Raw genomic sequence first — 20,564 nt, forward strand, 5'->3', positions numbered from 1 at the left:
CGGTGGTAGAAAAATAACAAAGGAAAAATCCCCAATCCGTATAATAAAAACCTGGGAGTGCAGGTTAGGGCGTGTGTGTTGTGGAGGAGGGGAGGGATGGATGGATAACCAGCCACAGAGGATTAGGTGGAGGTTTGGTACCTGCTGAAGTTGCCCAGCACCCGTCATCCTCTCAGCATGTTGGCCTTCTGTGGGTCTTCATCAGCAGGACCATAGCAAGTGACATTCAGTACAAGCGCTGGTGTTCCTGGAGCCCGTGAACAGATACTGGATTTTTGTTTTGTTGACTGGAAAAAACGCACAACTTAAAAGTTGAGAATTATATTTTATTCGGGGACATTACTGAGGACTATAGTCCAGGAAGGCAACCTCTCAGATAACTCTGAGGGACTGATCCAAAGAGGTAAGGGAGGAACAAGAATATATAGGAGTTTTTGCTGGGAAAAAAGAAAAATCATGTAGTCGAACATCAAAAGATTACTGCTAATCACAAAAAGACAGACTTCTCAAGTTAATGATTTTAGTGCTTTTCTATGTATGGGAAGAGTCAAGAGTCTGGGCTCATTGAAATTATTCCTTTGATATGCATCTTAACTATCAAGGGCCAGTATCCTGTTTTCTCCATCCTGAATTCCCCCAAGGGTGCACCTACCCTGGCGTCTGCAGTGGCTGATGGCTGGATAGCGGACAACATTCATCTGTTGTTTACTGGAATGGCAGACAACATTCTTTGTTTACTGAAACAGCAGCATTTTTAAAAATCCACAGTGTCCTTTTGTTTTTCTGCTGACACCTAGCACTTTATTAGTGGGGAGCCTTGGTCTGGGAGAGGGGAGGCTGGGATGGATACCTAGCACCTATCTAGGCCCATTTTCCTGGACATCAGGTGTTATCTCCATGCAAGTTTGGAGGAAACACCCTTAGAGATGAAATCCCCAGAGGACAGCGCTGTGACTGCCAAGCAGCAGGGGTTGGAGGAGCATCCTGGGCACAGCTGGGTCCTTGGGATGACAGGGCTCCAACGTTGGGCTCCATGTCCATGGTTAGAAAGCAGTGGCTGTACCTGTGCACAGGCACACTGTTGGGACCCACCAGGAACTTCTCCAAGTTCCAGGCCACGTCACTGCAGCACACTGAAGACCAGGTGAAGTACTTGGGGCCAGTCATGAGTGCAGGGACGTTGTCATTGGACGCCGGCAGAGCCTCAGGAAAGAAGGCAAGCGCGAGTGTGCCCACGTGCCATTCATGTTGCCTGAAGCTGGGCTGGAACCTGCTGCCAGGACAGATTTGGAGTTCAGGATCACTTTGTTCTTGGCGTTTTCCTGATGCCTGGAGTGGTTGCCCGGGGAAGCTTAGCACTATGTGTATCAGAATAATTTAGGGGGACTTGTTGAAATGTGGATCAGTTGTATCTTTATTCACTCCGAAATTTGAATACCACTTGAGACCCTTTTTTTTTTTAATGCCTGTAGAAATTCACAGTTGATTACACCCATTTTGGTATTTTATTATACTGCTTTTCATTGTTACTTAATTGTTGGATGTGCCTGTGAGGTCCCTATAGGTTTGTTCCACCCTACATTGCCTAAATATTTCAAAGCTGGAGTAAATCCAAATTAAAAAAAAAAAAAGAGTTCTACACCTCTGAATTTTAAAAAATACACAAAACCCTTGAATTTAAAACAATACACAAAAACCTGACTAGTGATCATTAAGTGCTTGGATCATGACTATATTCTATTAAAATATAATTCCTACATATAACTGGAAATAAGATTGTTATTTCAGCCTTAGAAGAATGATAGAGTGAAACTTTTGATTATATATGTAAATATGTAAAAAGTCTTCCTACTAACAAGACTTTTTTTCTCCCCAGCTATTAAGCTAACCATGAAGAAAATTATCATCAATACACGGCGCTCTTTTTTAAACATTCCCAATGTGATTGTACCAGATATTGAAAAGGAAATAAGAAGGATGGAAAATGGAGCATGCAGGTAAATGCATCTTTTTTCTACGGTTTTTTTTTTTTTTTTCTGGCTGTGTTGGGTCTTCGTTGCTGCGTGCAGGCTTTCTCTAGTTGCAGCGAGCAGGGGCTACTCTTCGTTGTGGTGCACAGGCTTTTTCACTGTGGTGGCTTCTCTTTGTGTGGAGCACAGGCTCTAGTTGCACGAGCTTCAGTAGTTGTGGCACACAGGCTCAGTAGTTGTGGCGCACGGGCTTAGTTGCTCCGCGGCATGTGGGATCTTCCTGGACCAGGGATCGAACCTGTGTCCCCTTCATTGGCAGGTGGATTCTTAACCACTGCACCACCAGGGAAGTCCCTATGTATTTTTAATACTAGCCAAAGTTCTTCAATTTAACTAAGCTTAATTTCAGTTTAACTTGTAATTTGAAACCTTGAACTTTGTACTTTATTTTAGTGAATTTATTTATTCTTTAGGACAGCCTTACTTATCTAACAAATGAACATAGATATTATTGTGGTGATTCTTTAGCTGCACCTTTGCCAAATATTTCCTTAGTCACTGGCAAGACCTTTCCTCATGGGACATTTCACATCTAAAGAGATAACATTACCATAGAGAAATGTGAAAAAAATACAAAGTGTGAAATGCTAACGTGTTTTAAAAGTATAATTTAAAGTGGCCACCCTATAAATGAATAGAATTTGTATAAATGTGGTCGAATTTACTTTTAGTGGAAGGAAATGTTATTACAGGTTCAGAAAACTGTATAACATGACCTGAAGTATAGATATCATACTTTCGATTTGATATTAACTAATCAATGCATCAAACAATACAAATATGGAAGGCCTAGAAAGTAGTTTCTTAATTACATGTATTTTACTGGATTGTGCATATACTCTATCTAATTCTGTGTATTCTGAACAGTTCTCATCTCACTCTTATTAAAAACTGTTGTCTATGTTCGTTTGAGAGAGAAAGAGAAGAGATGAGAAATGAGACATGTTGTTCCCCCACAATGGTTTAAAGCACTGATCTAATTAATCTCTGCCTCCTATTGAACCATAGCTCCTTTTCTGATGATGATGACAGTGCCTCTATATTTGAAGAATCAGAGAGTGAAAACACTCATGCAACGGATTCCTTTAGAAGTAGTAGACATGGAAGGGGACAGCCATCACAGAGGTGAGCAGTATCATCTATCCCTCCCCATCAGTTTTTAAACTATTATTTAGATGAAAGAAAGGTGTTCTACTCTTCCACTCAGTGGGCTTGGCCAACACTCCTGCTACCCAGCTACTCTGCAGGATCTCGGGAGTAAATTGCTACTTCTGTTCCTTACCCTCTTCTTCTCTTGGGAAACTGCCACTGCCTGATGATAATTCGTGCATGGGGCTCCGTGCAAGCTCTTGCTGATCATTTTCCCTGAGACCCATGTCTGTCCCTTAGGAAACCTCATGCCTGAGTCCTCTCTGATTTCCTCCTTCTTTCTGATCCTTCTTCCAAGCAATTATATGTGAGAGGGTTTAGCTGTCATTCTCTAAAATGCTCTCTCCCATTCAATCCTCCTTTCAGGGAAGCAGAGCACTAGGGTGAGTAACGAGACGAGAAAAGCTAAAAAATCCTTAGGGAAAAAAGCACTTGTGGAAACTTCAAACGTGTGACCCTGAGAGTGTGGAAGGAGTGCCGTATTGGTGTGGATCAGGGGTTCCCATCCTGTCAAACATATTTACTTCTACTTTGCTTTTTTCCCTCTTTTTTTTCCCCCTCCTGTTTCTTTTCTCACTGACCACCTTCAGCTTTCATACTGTTTTCATTTGTCTTGTCTTCCCTTCCTATCTTCCCGGACAATCTACGTCTTAATCGTTTTCTGGGAGTTAGTAGCATCCAAACTGGCTTACTCAGGGTGTGGAGGATGGTAATGTGATGCATTGTGAGCATTGATTAATAAACATTTATTAATTACTTTGGTTCATGGTCCTGATATTCAGAAACTCATGCTTCGTGGAGACTCTATATTTTCAAAAATTATCTAGGCATTAGTTAGTAATGGGTAGAACCTGAAAAGAATTTGTACTTTAAGACTTTTTATTTACTATGGACATTACACACATGGTGTCTATTATGATTTCACTGTGCTTTTTCATTTCCCAGGGAGCAGTACTTGCCGGGAGCCATTGCACTTTTCAATGTTAACAACAGCAGCAATAAAGAGCAGTAAGTACATTGACAATAGTAAACCAAACGTTTGTTTTTAAAGAAAGACAGTAAAAAGGTAGAAATACATGTGAATGTGTTATACTGCAGATATTGATTAGGCAAACTCTAGCTAATCCAATGGCAAAGTTTTTCCATTATTTTGTCGTTTGGTTATTTCCTCCTGAAAAATGTAGCTACTCATGTTACAAGTAATGTGTATGTACGTATGTATGTATTTGAATACGTGTAGAAAAACCATGTCTATAGCATATATGAAATTGCCCCACCATGTGGTTAGGGTTAGAGTGGCTGACAAAATAAATAAAACATCATTAATCCTTCCCATTCTGAGCCAGTGTGTCTTAGGTCAAGTTTCCCAGGAGACAGTCTCTGAGAAGGAGCTTTGTATACAGAGCTTTATTGGGAGCGCTCTCAGAAGTGATACCTAGAAGGGAGTTAGGGGAGTAGGTTTGGGTAGAGGGAGAAGTTGAACTTCAGAGAATAGAGTTGATGTGCGATGTGATGCTATGGGGAGCTCTGGAGAAGGGATGGCCCTTCAGAGTTCTTCCATAGATAGGCAATAGGACTGGGCTTTGTACCCATGCACGGTCATTGTATGAGGACTGCCTCTAGGAAGGGGTGCATAATTTTGAGCACGGTGGCTTCCTTCAGCCAAGGCCAGTCAAGGGAGAGGGAAACTATGAGCTGGCAGCAACCCAAACTGGATAGTGGCACTGGTCAAAGCCCTGAGGCAAAAAAGCAAATTAGTATCCATAATATATATTGATTCAAGTCAAGATTATTTGATGCCCTTTCCATGGTGTAATTAACTTGCCATCAAGTGACTGATTGCTTTCCTCAAGTAGTGGTGCTCTTTTAGAGTCATAGCATTAGTCTTTGTACCTGGAAGACTGGACATTCAGCAATAGCAGCAGTTAAATCGCCTGGGTGAACGGGACCTCATGTGTTGGGCCCATGTATAGTCTCCATCTCTGCCACCATGGTTGCTCCATTCACATCCACATCGTGCCAGCACTGGGGATGCCAGTGACAGAGGTTGTCTTTGTCAGCAGGCTGATTTATTCTGTCTACTTGGTGGTTCTTTTCTTTTCCATAGCACCTGTCTGATGCTATGCCATCATAGCTGTCTGATGGGCATTAATATGGGATACAAAGGTTTTAAAACTTTGTGCTCATGCCCATAAGGTCCATTCAGCCTGCCTATTCTCCAGAATTATTTTTCCCGATCTTGCAATATTTTTTCATCAGGTCTCTGACCAACCACCCAATGCATTGTGACTGCCCATGAATCCTTGTATATTCTTTTTTTTTAAAAAAAATAATAAATTTATTTATTTATTTTTGGCTGCCGTTGGGTCTTCGTTGCTGCTTGCGGACTTTCTCTAGTTGCAGAGAGCGGGGGCTACTCTTTGTTGCAGTGCACGGTCTTCTCATTGCGGTGGCTTCTTTTGTGGCAGAGCACGGGCTCTAGGCACGTGGGCTTCAGTAGCTGCGGCTTGCAGGCTCTAGAGCGCAGGCTCAGTAGCTGTGGCTCATGGGCTTAGTTGCTCCGCGGTGTGTGGGATCTTCCCAGACCAGGGCTCGAACGTGTGTCCCCTGAATGGGCAGGTGGATTCTTCACCACTGTGCCACCAGGGAAGTCCACCTTGTATATTCTTAATTTGGGCCACTGCCTTTTCCCCACAAAGTAGATGATTGTGCACTGCTTAAAGCTGTGCTATTGGTAACATTAACTTCACTATCTTTTAAGGCCACCTCTAGGTAAGGCTGTATTGTAGGCAACAGCTCATTTTGGCTTGCATCCAGATGCTAAGCTGACCCACCCACAGATCATGCTCCATCAGTTGTTCCTATAAGCCCAGTGTATGGCCATGGGTCGGGGGGGGAGGAATAGCCTTGATGCAGCAGCGGTAGACGACATGGGGCGAGGGTGCCGAGCCACCTGCTCAGTCCCAAGTACATCATTTTATCATGTGATAGGTTGCCATACAACCTTATGACTTGTTAGTTCTGGCAGGATCCAGCTCATGGTCAGCAGTCATCTTCTGTCCCATGGTTAGATAATCCTCTTTCAGGACCCAATTAACATGATGTCATTGATATAGATATAGTGGACCAATGTGATACTCTGAGGAATGTCCAGATGGTCCAGGTCCCTCTAGATTATGTCATGACAGTGGGAGGGAGAGTTAACATAGCCCTGGAAAATAGTGTAAATACATACTGTTTTCCATCCCATGTGAATATGAACTGTTTCTGACCCTCTTCCCTGATAGTGGTTCAAAGTAACACATTCACCGTGATTGACCCGGAACCTTAGGAATATGGTACTGATTGGGTGAGTGTATTGTTTTTCACATCTGCCACAGTGACTACAATTGGAACTACTATTTGGTTGATTTTGCAGTAGTCTGCTGCCATCCACCAGGATCCATTTGGTTTTTCTTTTTTTTTTTTTTGCGGTACGCGGGCCTCTCACTGTTGTGGCCTCTCCCGTTGCGGAGCACAGGCTCCGGACGCGCAGGCTCAGCGGCCATGGCTCACGGGCCCAGCCGCTCCGTGGCTTGTGGGATCTTCTCGGACCGGGGCACGAACCCGTGTCCCCTGCATCGGTAGGCGGACTCTCAACCACTGCGCCACCAGGGAAGCCCTCCATTTGGTTTTATAGGGGCCAGACATTGAATTAAACGGGGTGTGATGAAGAAGCACCACCCCTGCATGCATTGGGTCTTTAAGGATTGCATTTCCTTTCCTGTCCAGGTTGCAATATTGCTTTTTGCCAGCAGGTAGGAGGCAGCTTCAGGGCTTCCACTTGGTCCTCCCCACTGTGTTAGCTCTTATTCCACAAGCCAAGGAACTAGTGGAGATGAGGAGATGATTGTCATTCTGCCAATGACCAAATAAATGCATTCCATGTTTACATGGAGGAACTGGACAAATGACCACAAGGGGGCATCCTTAGACCCAGTGGAGGCCCCACAAATTACTACCAAACCACCATATGTCCCTCACTTTAATGGGGGTGGGGCATGATGATGCTTTAGTCCCTGGGTCTCAATATCAACTTGGGTCCTGTGCGAAAATGGCCTTTAATGTATGTAGGTATTCTTTTTTACCCCCAGTGTACAGTTACTTAAGTAAATGATCATTGGTTTTCTTTGGAGGAAAGACTGGGAAAATCATTACTGAATATACTTGTCATGGTGTTGCAGAGTCCTTCTTCATGGAGACTGGGCTTCTCCTCTGACTGGTGGTTTCATTTCTGAGAGCTAGCTCAGGTTTAGAAACTATTCAAGTGGTTGTGACTTTTTATTGGGGTACGTTGCCCTTAACCTCCTGAGCGTCCATTCCCAATTTGTTTTTTATTATAAATGTAAAACAGTACCCTAACAAGTCAACAAGATGCCCATCTATCTAGGAATACAGTATTCTGTTAACCTCTTCCATAGCGCTCTGTAGGTTAAGACCCTGGCTACTATGCTCACCTTACTGATAATTAAAATTATCAGACCTGTTTCTCTTCTGATGGGTAAGCACTGCCACTGGTCTCTGTGATTTCTAGATCCTGCCATCCCTATTGCTCTCAGGGAAGTCTAGTTCTGTACCCAGTTCAGCATCTCTCACTATCAGCCCTGGTCTACAGAGGACAGCACCAATGAGCTTCTCAGTAATGCTGGTGCCCCTCTCACCAACACATTCCTTGTCATTTTTATATCCTCTGAGCCCTCTTAGGGAACATAATCAGTTGGTGGGCTATTTTTCTTACTTAGTATATCCATTTTAGCCTACCACTTCTCTGAATCTTTCTGATACCTTCCTCCACCATGTGCCATGGCATTTTATAAATTATATTTCACTTAGTTTGAGCTGTCACCTTTTCTGAGCTTCTAAGAGCCATCCAAGAAGTGTGCCAGCACCATCTCCCAGGGCCTATGTTAGGGTGTTAAATCTTGTATCATAGGAATGTAACTCCCATAGCAAAAAACTCCACCGTATCTAACTTTATGTTCTGTTTCTATTTGTACATGACAACCTTAGGTGCCAAGATCCATCTCCTTGTCAATTTTATCTCCTATTTCTCCTTAGCAGCAGCTTTCCACTTATGCTGGGCCATTCCTACCCAGACTAAGTTCATTTGTATATTTGCACCTGAAAATCTCCCTCCCTTTAACATCCTTTCTCTTCTTCTTAACCTCTCCAACTCTTACCCATACTCTGAGGCCTAGGTTTAGAGCTACTTCCCTTTAACAGCCTCTCTGACTATCCCAGTGGTAACGAGATGCCTGATCACTCATGTCTGAATAATACATTTTCCCAAGATATCTGAGCCAACAATGACAGCCTACTATGACCTTAGCTCTGTCTGACTCCAGAATCCATTCTTCTGCTGATAGAGAAAGCCAACTGCAGAAAGAGCCCGCTAATCCCATATTCTCCACTCAAGAAGAAATTGTAACTCAAGAAGTAACTCTGTTACCACAGAGCTTTTTGTCTGCTCATAAAACATTGCTTCAGTCAGGATTACCCCTCTAAAGAAAACTGATGGCATTTTCTTGAAATTCTCAAAACTCTTATTCAAGTATAAATACAAGTGACATCAAGAAGCTTAAATTTTAAGTACCCATTTTTTGGATATACATTGAGACTTTGAAAGTACACTTTTGGGGGCTCTTGTTTCTTAAATTTCCCTCCCTGGGTTTATGCCTTTATCCACCTCCATTTTCTCCAATTTTCCACATGCACTAATTCCCAGGAATTTTATTTGTTTATTGTTGGGGTGCATGTCTATTTCTTGTTGAACCCACCATTAGGAGATCATATTTCTGGTCTCTGAGCACAGGGGCAGGTCTTTGAACACAAAGCCCAGAATTCTTGCCCAGTGGAGAGGAAGGTAAACAAGAATGGAGGTGAGAATGTAATTTGATTATGTGATATATTGGTTTTTTTCTATAGAGAACCAAAAGAAAAAAAGAAAAAGAAAAAAGAAAAGAAGAGGTAAGTAAGACTTTGGCATGAATAACCCCACATTTTTCTATCCATAACATTTTTGTATTTTACCAACTACATCTCTCACTTCTTCAGCAAGCCAGATGATAAAAATAAAAATAAAAAGGACCCAGAAAAGGAAAAGAAGAAAGAAAAGGACAAAGACAAGAAAAAGAAAGAGGAGAAAGGCAAAGACAAGAAAGAAGAGTAAGTATTTTTACTGGCATTGAAATTAGGAATAAATTTGTGATGGGTTTAAGGGATAATTTCCCACAAGTTTATAGTAAAGAGGCCCGGTGTAAAGACTAAATAAATTGTTATCAAATGTGAATTTAATTTTTTTCAAATTTCCTTAACATTAGCAATGGTAGCCTTACTTTTCTCATCAAGAATTTTCGGCGTCATGGTTAATTTCCTTCCTTAAGCACTGGTGAAGATAAACTTACCACTGGGACAGATTTAGGATCCAAAGAAAATTGCGTTTCTAGGATCTTACCATCAATATTTTTGGCCGAAATAAAAATTTAATAATTTCATTAACATTTTTGAGTCATAAATACTGTATGGCAAATAATCCGAAGTAAAGTAGTCTCATTGCAAAAGCCATGCCTAATTTTGAGAGCAGTATGAATAGCATTAGCTATTGGAAAGAAACTTTTTAAAACATTTGAGAGTTAGAGTTTCACAAGGATAAGGCTGAGTGATATTTTCAGAGCTATCTTTTTGCTTTTTATTAAAGAAAATATTGTCTTCTAAACTTACTCAAAGAAAACTCTTTACTTATTTGTGCCTGTTAGAAATGTGTTGACGTTGTATAAAAGAAAAAATCCTTAAAAATATAAATTTGATACCAGAAAGTTTTAAAAAATGTCCATTTGATCATATAGTTCCTTCCTTCTTTCTTTTTTTTTTTTTTCCCTCTATTGCCTCTCAATTCCTCATACACACTTAAGAACAAGCACTTTTTATTAGATTGTGTTATATTCTTCTCTCCATACAGATGAGAAAGAAGCCATGAGTTCCCCCTCACAATGTGGTCCCCAGTTGTTTTGTTACCTGGTAGGGGGAGTGGGAAAATCATCATTGTCTCACCAACCATTGCCTACCCAAGGGGTCTGTGGGATATCCAGAGTTCGGCATGATCTATGCCATTGTTCTCTCTCAGTAGCCGGAGTGATAGAAGTGTCTGCAGCATCACAGTAAAACAAGGGCTTCAATAAAAGTCTAAAGTATGGTTTAATGTAAGACTAGTAATTTAACTATCTATCCACCCCTCCCTAACCAGTTTCTTATGACTAATGCACTTATGCCAAGCTAGTCTTCCCACTGTGGAGTGAGCTTCTTCAGCTTATTTCTAATTCATCAGTTGTGGGTGACGGGCATAATCATATTTGATATTTGAAATAAAAAGATTCTTGTTTCTTGGTAACCTTCCCCTTTATTTCCAATTGCTGCTAGGGAGAAGAAGAAGGAAGTCATGGTTATTGATCCCTCAGGAAGCACATATTACAACTGGCTGTTTTGCATCACCTTACCTGTCATGTACAACTGGACCATGATTATTGCAAGGTGTCTATATATTTTTGTGGATCTCAAACCACTTCTAGTTTCCAAGTTAACTGACTTAACAGTTTGGCCTAGAGCTCTTTAGGACGTACCTCCTTTCTCCACCACAGGTTGTGAAGAGAGGTTACATCATTCTCAATGTGTTTTCCTAAGAGCAAGAGTAGCTGCTTTGGTTCCCAATATCCTTGGAAATCCAGTACTGGGATGGGGTGGGGTGGGGATACTTTTAAACTTTTGATTGCTCAATCATTTAATTAGAACTTTGGGAGAAACTTTATTTTCTTTGGCCTGCAAGAAAACAATTTTGCCAGGACGGGAAAAAGATCAAGGATCTAGGTTTTATAGAGCAAGATGTGTTTCCCAAGGGATATCTATGGTTCCTTGTCTTTTAGACAGTAAACATCTCAGCCATCCAGGACAAAGCATGATTTCCCAAGGCATTTTGGGTACAAATAGTCAACATGAACCTGGCTATCAATGTGTATCACCCAAAAATACTTTGACGTTAGCTTGAAGTCATTTATTCTCATTTGATGTTTTCACAAAGCTGACTAGCATAATGGAAAGAATGTTGAAATTCAGAAGTGTGAGAAAACTAAATCCAACCCTCAGATTTGGGAATAGATTTGGGAAAGCTGTGGTTGATTAAATGGACTCCAAGGACCCCTCTTTGCCTTAGTGTGTTATACTTTTCATCGTGATAAAAATTATACAAAGAGGACTTTTACTTAAATTGGTCCCATTTCATTTTATTTATACAAGTTTTTCTTTTACAGAGCATGTTTTGATGAACTTCAGTCTGATTACCTAGAATATTGGATCATTCTTGATTACTTATCAGATATAGTCTATCTTCTCGATATGTTTGTACGAACAAGGACAGGTAAATATGTTCAGTTTTGGATATTTTGCAATTTCATGCTTTTATCTCTATGTATAACTTGAAATTTCTTTTTTTTTTTTTTGTGGTACGCGGGCCTCTCACTGTTGTGGCCTCTCCCGTTGCGGAGCACAGGCTCCAGACGCACAGGCTCAGAGGCCATGGCTCACGGGCCTAGCTGCTCCGCAGCATGTGGGATCTTCCCGGACCGCGGCACGAACCCGTGTCCCCTGCATCGGCAGGTGGACTCTCAACCACTGCGCCACCAGGGAAGCCCAACTTGAAAATTCTTAATTCAAGTATTCTTCAAAAACAAAAAAAAGACTCACAAAAATTTTTTTTAGAGGAAAAAGCACTCTTGAAAACAAGAGTACCGTATACCCACCCACAGGCTTAGGCCACTCCAGCTGATTCAGAAGGATGTTACTAGGCAACCTTCTGGATGTGGATTGATGGCTTTCCTCCATTTTTCTGTTCACTGGGTTTATACCAGGAGAGAAGAATAGAGAGAACAGAAATATTCTGCCAGTTCTGTGGGGAAAGGGTAATTGCTACCTAACAGAGATACCTTAAAGAGGCATGGGGGAAAATGTCATTGTACTCAGCAGAGCTGTACTAGAAATTTTATAAGAAACAGGATGTACATCCTTAATTCAACTTTGTGGTCCGTGGTGAGGCATTATTGACCAATAATCTGGGCAGGATCTGATAGCTTCCGACTTTAAGTATTCTTGTTAAGTAGGTATAAGCTCATTTTCTATACTACCATATGCAGAGGTAACCTGTGTATGCAGAGTATTGCTTTTAAGAATCATTATGTAAAATAAAGACATTCTCTAATATCAGTGGACTGGAGCAATGCTTCAGTTCAGTTCTATGCACAGCTCTGGTAACCAGGATAGGAAGAGAAACAAATTTTTCCCTAGTGAAATATATCACGGTACTGAAATTCTGGGTTTAACGCACAAGGTGCATGGTAGCAGCTTAGTAGAAAGGAAAATCCCAGATGTCTAAGGAAGCCTGGGAGGGGCAAGAAAGAGAAGTGAAAGCCTGAAAGTGAAGCCTCAAAGGACATATGCTTCACATTGAAGGGGCAAGGCAAGAATATGCACAATAGTCAAACAGCAAGGAGGTACCCAAGCTTCAAGGGTGGGACTGGGATTCTGACAAAAGAGTGGCATGAGGAATTAAGCACAGTGCTAGAAAAAGAAAACTTTCCAGGAACACTGTTCATAAAAGGCATAGCTTTACCTGGACAAGACGCTGAATCCAGAGAGGTCTGTATATATACCTTGTATATATACATTGCATATAATCTCTCACTTCCGTGCTTACAAAGTTTTACTTTTTATTTCTGCAAAAGAACATTTTCCACAGCCATATGTTGATCAGTACTCATATCTTATTACATTGCTAAAAGCATATTTATTGGAATGAACTCTTGTTTGGAACTCAGTGACGTTTGTTGAGAGTCACTTTAGAAAAATTTACAGTGGCATGAAAAGGAAAAAACATTACTTTTTTTTTTTTCTATTTTAGGTTACCTAGAACAAGGACTACTGGTGAAGGAAGAGCTTAAACTCGTAGAGAAATATAAATCAAACTTTCAGTTTAAACTTGATGTTGTATCAGTGATACCAACGGATCTGCTGTATTTTAATCTGGGCTGGAACTATCCAGAAATTAGACTAAACAGACTGTTAAGGATCTCTCGAATGTTTGAGTTCTTCCAGAGAACAGAAACAAGGACAAACTACCCAAACATCTTCAGGATTTCTAACCTTGTTATGTATATTGTCATTATCATCCATTGGAATGCGTGCGTGTACTTCTCTATTTCCAAAGCTGTTGGATTTGGAAATGATACATGGGTCTATCCTGATGTTAACGATCCTGAATTTGGCCGTTTGGCTAGAAAATATGTATACAGCCTTTACTGGTCTACACTGACTTTGACCACCATTGGTGAAACACCACCTCCTGTGAGGGATTCTGAGTATATCTTTGTGGTGGCTGATTTCCTAATTGGAGTGTTAATTTTTGCCACCATTGTTGGTAACATAGGTTCTATGATTTCCAACATGAATGCAGCCAGAGCGGAATTTCAAGCAAGAATTGATGCGATCAAGCAATACATGCATTTTCGAAATGTAAGCAAAGATATGGAAAAGAGAGTTATTAAATGGTTTGACTATCTGTGGACCAACAAGAAGACAGTGGATGAGAAAGAAGTCTTGAAGTATCTACCTGATAAACTAAGAGCGGAGATTGCCATCAACGTTCACTTAGACACGTTAAAAAAGGTGCGCATTTTTGCCGACTGTGAAGCTGGTCTGTTGGTGGAGTTGGTCTTGAAGTTACAGCCCCAAGTCTACAGTCCTGGAGATTACATTTGCAAGAAAGGGGATATTGGACGAGAGATGTACATCATCAAGGAAGGCAAACTCGCCGTGGTGGCAGATGATGGAATCACTCAGTTTGTAGTATTGAGCGATGGCAGCTACTTTGGTGAGATCAGCATCCTTAACATTAAAGGCAGCAAAGCTGGCAATCGAAGAACGGCCAACATTAAAAGTATTGGCTACTCAGATCTGTTCTGTCTCTCAAAAGATGACCTCATGGAAGCTCTAACCGAGTACCCAGATGCCAAGTGTATGCTAGAAGAGAAAGGGAAGCAAATCTTGATGAAAGATGGGCTACTGGACATAAACATTGCAAATGCTGGAAGTGATCCTAAAGATCTCGAAGAGAAGGTCACTCGAATGGAGGGGTCAGTAGACCTCCTGCAAACCAAGTTTGCCCGGATCCTGGCTGAGTATGAGTCAATGCAGCAGAAACTGAAGCAAAGACTAACCAAGGTTGAGCAATTTCTGAAACCACTTATTGACACAGAATTTTCAGCTATTGAAGGATCTGGAGCTGAAAGCGGGCCCACAGACTCTACACAGGACTGAAAAGCTGGTTATTCATAAGGACATGCCTCAGGATCCTTCTGGTGATGTGAAGGATCCTTCTGGCACCTGTAAGTTGAAAGAAGAGAATGATTCAGCTGGGAATTTTTCCGTAAGGAAAATATGCTTCGCTGCAGGGCACAAGGCCGTACACTCACTTGTGAGGTACTGTGGCTAAAGCATCATCACACTTAGAATTTGTCACAATGGATAACGTGCAAAGATATAAACCAGTTAACTTATCAGTATTTATACCTTCTGATTTTTTCACATATGCTTTTTTTTTTTTTTTTTTTGCGGTACGCGGGCCTCTCACTGCTGTGGCCTCTCCCGTTGCAGAGCACAGGCTCCGGACGCGCAGGCTCTGCGGCCATGGCTCATGGGCCCAGCCGCTCCACGGCACGTGGGATCTTCCAGGACCGGGGCACGAACCCGTGTCCCCTGCATCGGCAGGCGGACTCCCAACCACTGCGCCACCAGGGAAGCCCTATGCTTCTTTCATGTAACACTCTTTGTAAAAGTGAACAAGTATCCCTCACTTTCAGGCAATTTATATTGTTAAGGAGCAACTGGGAATTACCGTGTACATCATGTTCAGGATACCACTGAAAAAGAATTAGAATGCAATAAAGTAAAATAAAACCTAAAGCTATAGTGGATATTATTTATTTGATAATTTAGTAGAGAGTTTAGGATATTTTAGAGCTTCTGGGACATTTTAGGGACCTTAATCATTTTACTCTAGGGCTTGGGAAGAATGGTTGAGAAAAACTTCTTACTGATAAAAGCATGACAAATTATATATATATATATATATATATATATATATATGAAATTGAAAATCATAAGTTGTTATAGGAATCTTTTATAATAAATTATTAAGGCCTGACAGCAGTGGCTACTATCTTCTTTCTCTGACTGACCAGCAATAAGAAAAAGAGATAAAGGTAATACTCTTGCTGGGTGATGAAGAAAGGAAATTGTTGTTAGAAAAGGAGGCCTGAAAGTTCTATGGTCCAGCATGGGCATCATGGGAGCTTCTTAGAAATTCAGAATATCAGGCCCTACCCCAGACCTGCTGTATCAGAATCTGAATTTTAGCAAACCCCTAGGTAATTCATACATTAAAGCTTGAGAAGCACTTAGCTAGAGAACCAGGAAGGAGTTAATGGGAGGATGGTTCTAGAAAAGAAAAAGGAACTATATGACAAGTGTGTGCTCATGGAAGACATTGCTAATCAATTATACAACTCTACTGCTAAACCCAGATGTGGCTCAATAAATTCTTAACACAGATCACTGGAATTGATATCAGATTTCTATACGTGCCTGTAATAATATGACTTAACGTGGCTTCTTGTTAATTTGACATTTCAGATATCTATGTGGACCTCAATCGGTGCATGCCAATGGTAGAATTTATCCTACTCTACCAATAGAATATTTATTTACTTATTTATTTTTATTTTTTGCGGTACGCGGGCCTCTCACCACCGCGGCCTCTCCCGTTGCGGAGCACAGGCTCCGGACGCGCAGGCTGAGAGGCCATGGCTCACGGGCCCAGCCGCTCCGCGGCATGTGGGATCTTCCCGGACCGGGGCATGAACCCGCGTCCCCTGCATCGGCAGGCGGACTCTCAACCACTGCGCCACCAGGGAAGCCGTAGAATATTTATTGAATTATACATTGTCTTTGCAGCCTTACGTTTCCCTTCTACATTTTATCTGTCTCTTTTATATCGGCAGGCAAGTACTTCACTACAGAGGAAGTGGCTAGTCCTGGAGTGGGTGGATCGTAAGTAATATATAATATGGTTTCTGCCTGAAACAAGTGCTCCTTTTCCTCTCTTTTCTTTCTTATTCTTATTCCTTCTCCGCCATCTGCATTTTATTCTTGTCTTTGTGTTCTTTCTTGCCTGTTATAAAAACCTCTAGACACTGTAAAAAGCCTGGTTGGCTCTTCATAGCAGGCGGATTCAGTAAGATAGGAGTGAGTGAGGGTTACACACCTGGCTCACGGCTGGCTCCCGAAGTAGAAGCGGCCCCAGTCACAGCATCCAGGTGGGGGGGGATTTTGAATCTGACCTGGGCTAGAGACATATCCAAGAGTTCTGATTTGATGACCTCTGATCCAGAGCTCTGTGAACTTACATCAGATAGGTAGCAGATCCTTGGTTCAAAGGTTTGGGCTAAGGAGGATTTAGCCAATTCCTTTTTCATGACTGTTCCAGGTAGAGGCTCTGACCGGTGGTGGTGAAGGCTCCAGTTTTAGACACCTGAAGTGCAAAGCAGAGGTTCACAACTGGGCTTTGGCTTCATGAGGAGATTAAAAAAAAAAAAAAAAGACAGGGAACATGCGGCTTTGGTGAGACTGATGGTAAGTGTGCTGACCTGGGTACACGTGGATGTCAAAGCAGGAGCTCACCTTTTAGCAATCCAGAGACCATCTGTTTTCCAGGCTGATCCCACACTCCAGTTGGCTTTCTGGAGCTAGCATCTTAACATGTTAAGACTAAGACAAGCTTGACATAAGGACAAGTGAGGGCTGGCTGAAGTTTGAAGATCTTTAGTAACTGTATCTGAGAGGAAATGAGAGAGAGAATTCTGGGACTTGTAGATGGCCCATCAGAGGCAGAGCAGAAACCCCATGACCTAGTCTTGCCAGTATGTCTGATAAGTACTGTATCTCCCTCCCCAACTCTGTTATCAAAATAAGGTAATATTCTCATACGAAGAGATCACTTCAAAGTTTTGTACATATTTAAAAAAGAAACCAAAATTTCTAACTTGACATATGATGTAAATAAGCTTCTTACCATTAGGAGGCAATGTTGGCCAATAATTATTAACCTTCAGAGCCTGAAGCAGTATATTTTTTTTCCCCCTAGAAATTATAGGTGGTAAAATCAGAGCTCTTTGGTAATAGTAGGCAATTCTTTTGTAACGTGGATATTTCCACAAGATTTTAATATAGGATATATACTAGTCTAAAATGAAAACGTGATCAAATAAAGTATAAAATGCAAATTTAATGGGTAAAATAACAAGATAAATGGAAGCTTTTCAGTATTATTTTCAGGAAGTTCATCTAGGCACTAATAATAATTCCATTACAAGAAGCTTTTACTAATGTATAAGATATATATTAGAGGTAAGCAAAAAGGGGAAAAAAGGAACAAGCAGCATTTATATTGAACTCCAGTTTATATTTTTATTTTTTAAAAAGTCCATTGCTTTAAAATGTTTGAAAACTACAGATCTGCTTTAAAAGTGTTGGAAGTATGCCTGGCTTGGACGCTGTCAGTTTAGGAGATATTCTTCCTTATGAGTACTGCAATTGTATTATTGGATATCCTAGTTTATAGACTGTTCAGAATATAAAGTACCAAACAAGAGGCTTATAGACTGAGAAGAAATTGTTTGCTATTTGCTGGACTAGTTTATCTCTAGATGAAGGGAGAAAGTGGGAAATTCAAGGAAAGGGAATCAGAGAACGTAGAAAATGTACAAAGACTCTATAGGGATCAACTAGTTCACCCCTCCTCATTTCACAAATACAGAAATGATGATCAGGGAACACTAAAATTGATGAGGATGTAGTAATAGGAATTTTGAGTGAGAGTGGGAATTTTTACCATATGTTGGAAAGGAATATGCTAATATCTGCTAGAGCCCAAAGTTGGATTAACCTAAAACCCAGCAATTTCATTCTTCGGTATGTATAGTCACTACAAAAATTGGCCACATTCTTCAACAGTGAGACATGTTGAAGAATGTTTATAATAGTAAAAAATTGTAAACAACTTAAATGTTCATCAAATGGAGACTAGACATATAAATTGGAAGAATTCTAGAAAACGTTCGAATAGTAACAAAATAACACTTACGTAGTTTAGTCTGTGCCAGGCTCTGTCCCCAGTACTTTACAGATGTCAATTCGTTTAATCCTCATGACAACATATAAGGTAGGTCCATTATGTTTCCTGTTTAACAGATGAGGAAGTGGAGGCACAAAGAGTTTAATTAGCCTGAGGCGCACAGGAAGGAAGAGGCACAACTACTATTTGAATCCAGGCAGTGAGGCTCCAGGGTGCCTGCTCTTAACACTTTTCATTTGTGCAGACTCTTGTATGTACACATAATATCATCTATACAAAACTTACAAACACACAGCACAATACTAAGTAGTGCTTATGGACCTGCACCTATGACGTAACAGTTTAATAACAAGCATGGGAATGAGAGTAGAAATCAGAAAAGTGGTTACTTCTGTGTTGGATGGATTGAATGGGATGGGAGGGAGAGTGAGAAATTCATAGGACTTCATCTGTCTGTGCTGTTTTATATCTTTCAAAATAATCTGAAGGAGATAAGTCCAAATGTTGAGATTTGACAAATCTATGTACAAATATGTATATATATTCTCTCTTTAATTTGGGGTATATTTGAACTATTTCACATGAAGAAAAAAAGAGGAGTTAAGTATAAATTCACACAGCTAGTTTAGTGGCAAAGCCTGGACTTTTGACCCTTGGTTCGGTGTTTACTTCACTATGAGGTTGTACTTGATTGCTTTCTACACAGACCAAGTTGAGTGCTTTATGGAGCTCTACTTGGCGATAACATCCTTGTTATCTGTATGTTCCCACTTTCGGTCAGAGTGCATATTAAGTAACTTTGAGACAATACTTTCTAGAATTATATTTCATGTCTGGCTCTTGGTTTCCTGATGAGTTAGAGGTGAAAGAATGCATTTTTCACAAATGCATTCCTTTGAGATTCTGAAAAGAGCAATTTACCACAAAATCATTCACCAGCCTGACAATGTTGGCCCTTAAAAAGAATTGATGTTGGATTTCTTATCAGATTTCCAATTTCTCCTCTTTTCACTTAGGTGCCTTTTTGTTTCATCTGGGCTGAGCTTCAGCCATTTGGACTTGGTCCAAGAAGCTACTTGAGTTAGTTCTTCAGAGAGCAGGGAGCCTGCTTCCTGGGTTTGTCACAAAGATCCATGATGCTGAGAAGCACAGGTATCCTGGTGGCACCAAAGTCCATGGTGTTCTCTGACATCCCCCAGTGGCCTCATTGCTCACTCTTGGCAGAAAGAGTGACAGAATAACCACCCAAGGCACTCGAAGGATCAACATTTGTCTACCATTATCAGGGATGCTCCAGGATAGGAATGTAATTTTTTTCCACTCATTTTTGAGTGTAAGAGGTCACTCTCCCTAGTTCCTTAGTTTGCTAAAAATACTGACAATTAATAGATATGCATTACGGGTATTTCCATTACTCCATTGAGATATAATTTCAAAATGCCCAAAGAGCACAAAATATATAAAATTACCAAAGAAGCATACTACAGTAAGGTAACATGAAATTTACCTTGATTATATTCCTTTTATTTTCATGTCTAAAACAACTGGGCATTTGAAATTCATTGGTTAAAAAGTGACAAGACTCTTCAGTGGTAGAAAAATGGAGTTGTTTTCTAATGAACTGAAATAATGGATGTCTTTTTTTTTTTTAAGAAATTCTTTATTTAGATTTTAGTGCTAAATCTTTTAATATAAACCTCCTGATTTAACACCACTGACCTAGTCTCGTTTCTATTTTTTACCTTGAGATAGGTAGCCTGCTCTGTTGGCCTGAACACCAAACCAGAAAGCCAGTGCTTTTTTGCAGCTCAGAGAGTGTGACCAAAAATAAATCACACACACACACACACACACACACACACACACACACACAGAAATACATAATATACATTAACCATATTTCAAACACTTATTTGCAATCAAATATAGTATGCCATGGATACCGGCAATGCGGATTGAGAATTTGCTCCCTGAACCCAATTAAAATCACTCTTTTTAAATTATTTGAGCCTCTCAAACAGGAAGCCATAACTGAATAATCTACTTGAGCTGTAAATAGATTTGTGAACAAAAGGAAATCAGTAAATATCACTTATTTAAACTTTAAAAAAGTT

The 20,564-nt window shown here is 40.6% G+C and overlaps 1 protein-coding gene across 1 annotated transcript; it reads left to right on the plus strand.

Moving 5' to 3' along the window:
* The first annotated feature begins 1,884 nt into the window (after positions 1–1,884).
* Positions 1,885–14,812, plus strand: CNGA1 (cyclic nucleotide gated channel subunit alpha 1). The gene is given in 8 exon segments (XM_027104064.1): positions 1,885–1,997; positions 3,039–3,155; positions 4,125–4,187; positions 9,144–9,185; positions 9,273–9,387; positions 10,642–10,745; positions 11,519–11,625; positions 13,162–14,812. Coding segments are annotated over 8 exon segments (2,070 nt in total). The 5' UTR covers positions 1,885–1,890; the 3' UTR covers positions 14,577–14,812.
* The last annotated feature ends 5,752 nt before the right edge of the window (positions 14,813–20,564 follow it).

This window comes from Aethalodelphis obliquidens, unplaced genomic scaffold (assembly GCF_003676395.1).
Source record: "Aethalodelphis obliquidens isolate GAN/ISIS:26980383/991018 unplaced genomic scaffold, ASM367639v1 scaffold6, whole genome shotgun sequence".
NCBI classification, from domain to species: domain Eukaryota; kingdom Metazoa; phylum Chordata; class Mammalia; order Artiodactyla; family Delphinidae; genus Aethalodelphis; species Aethalodelphis obliquidens.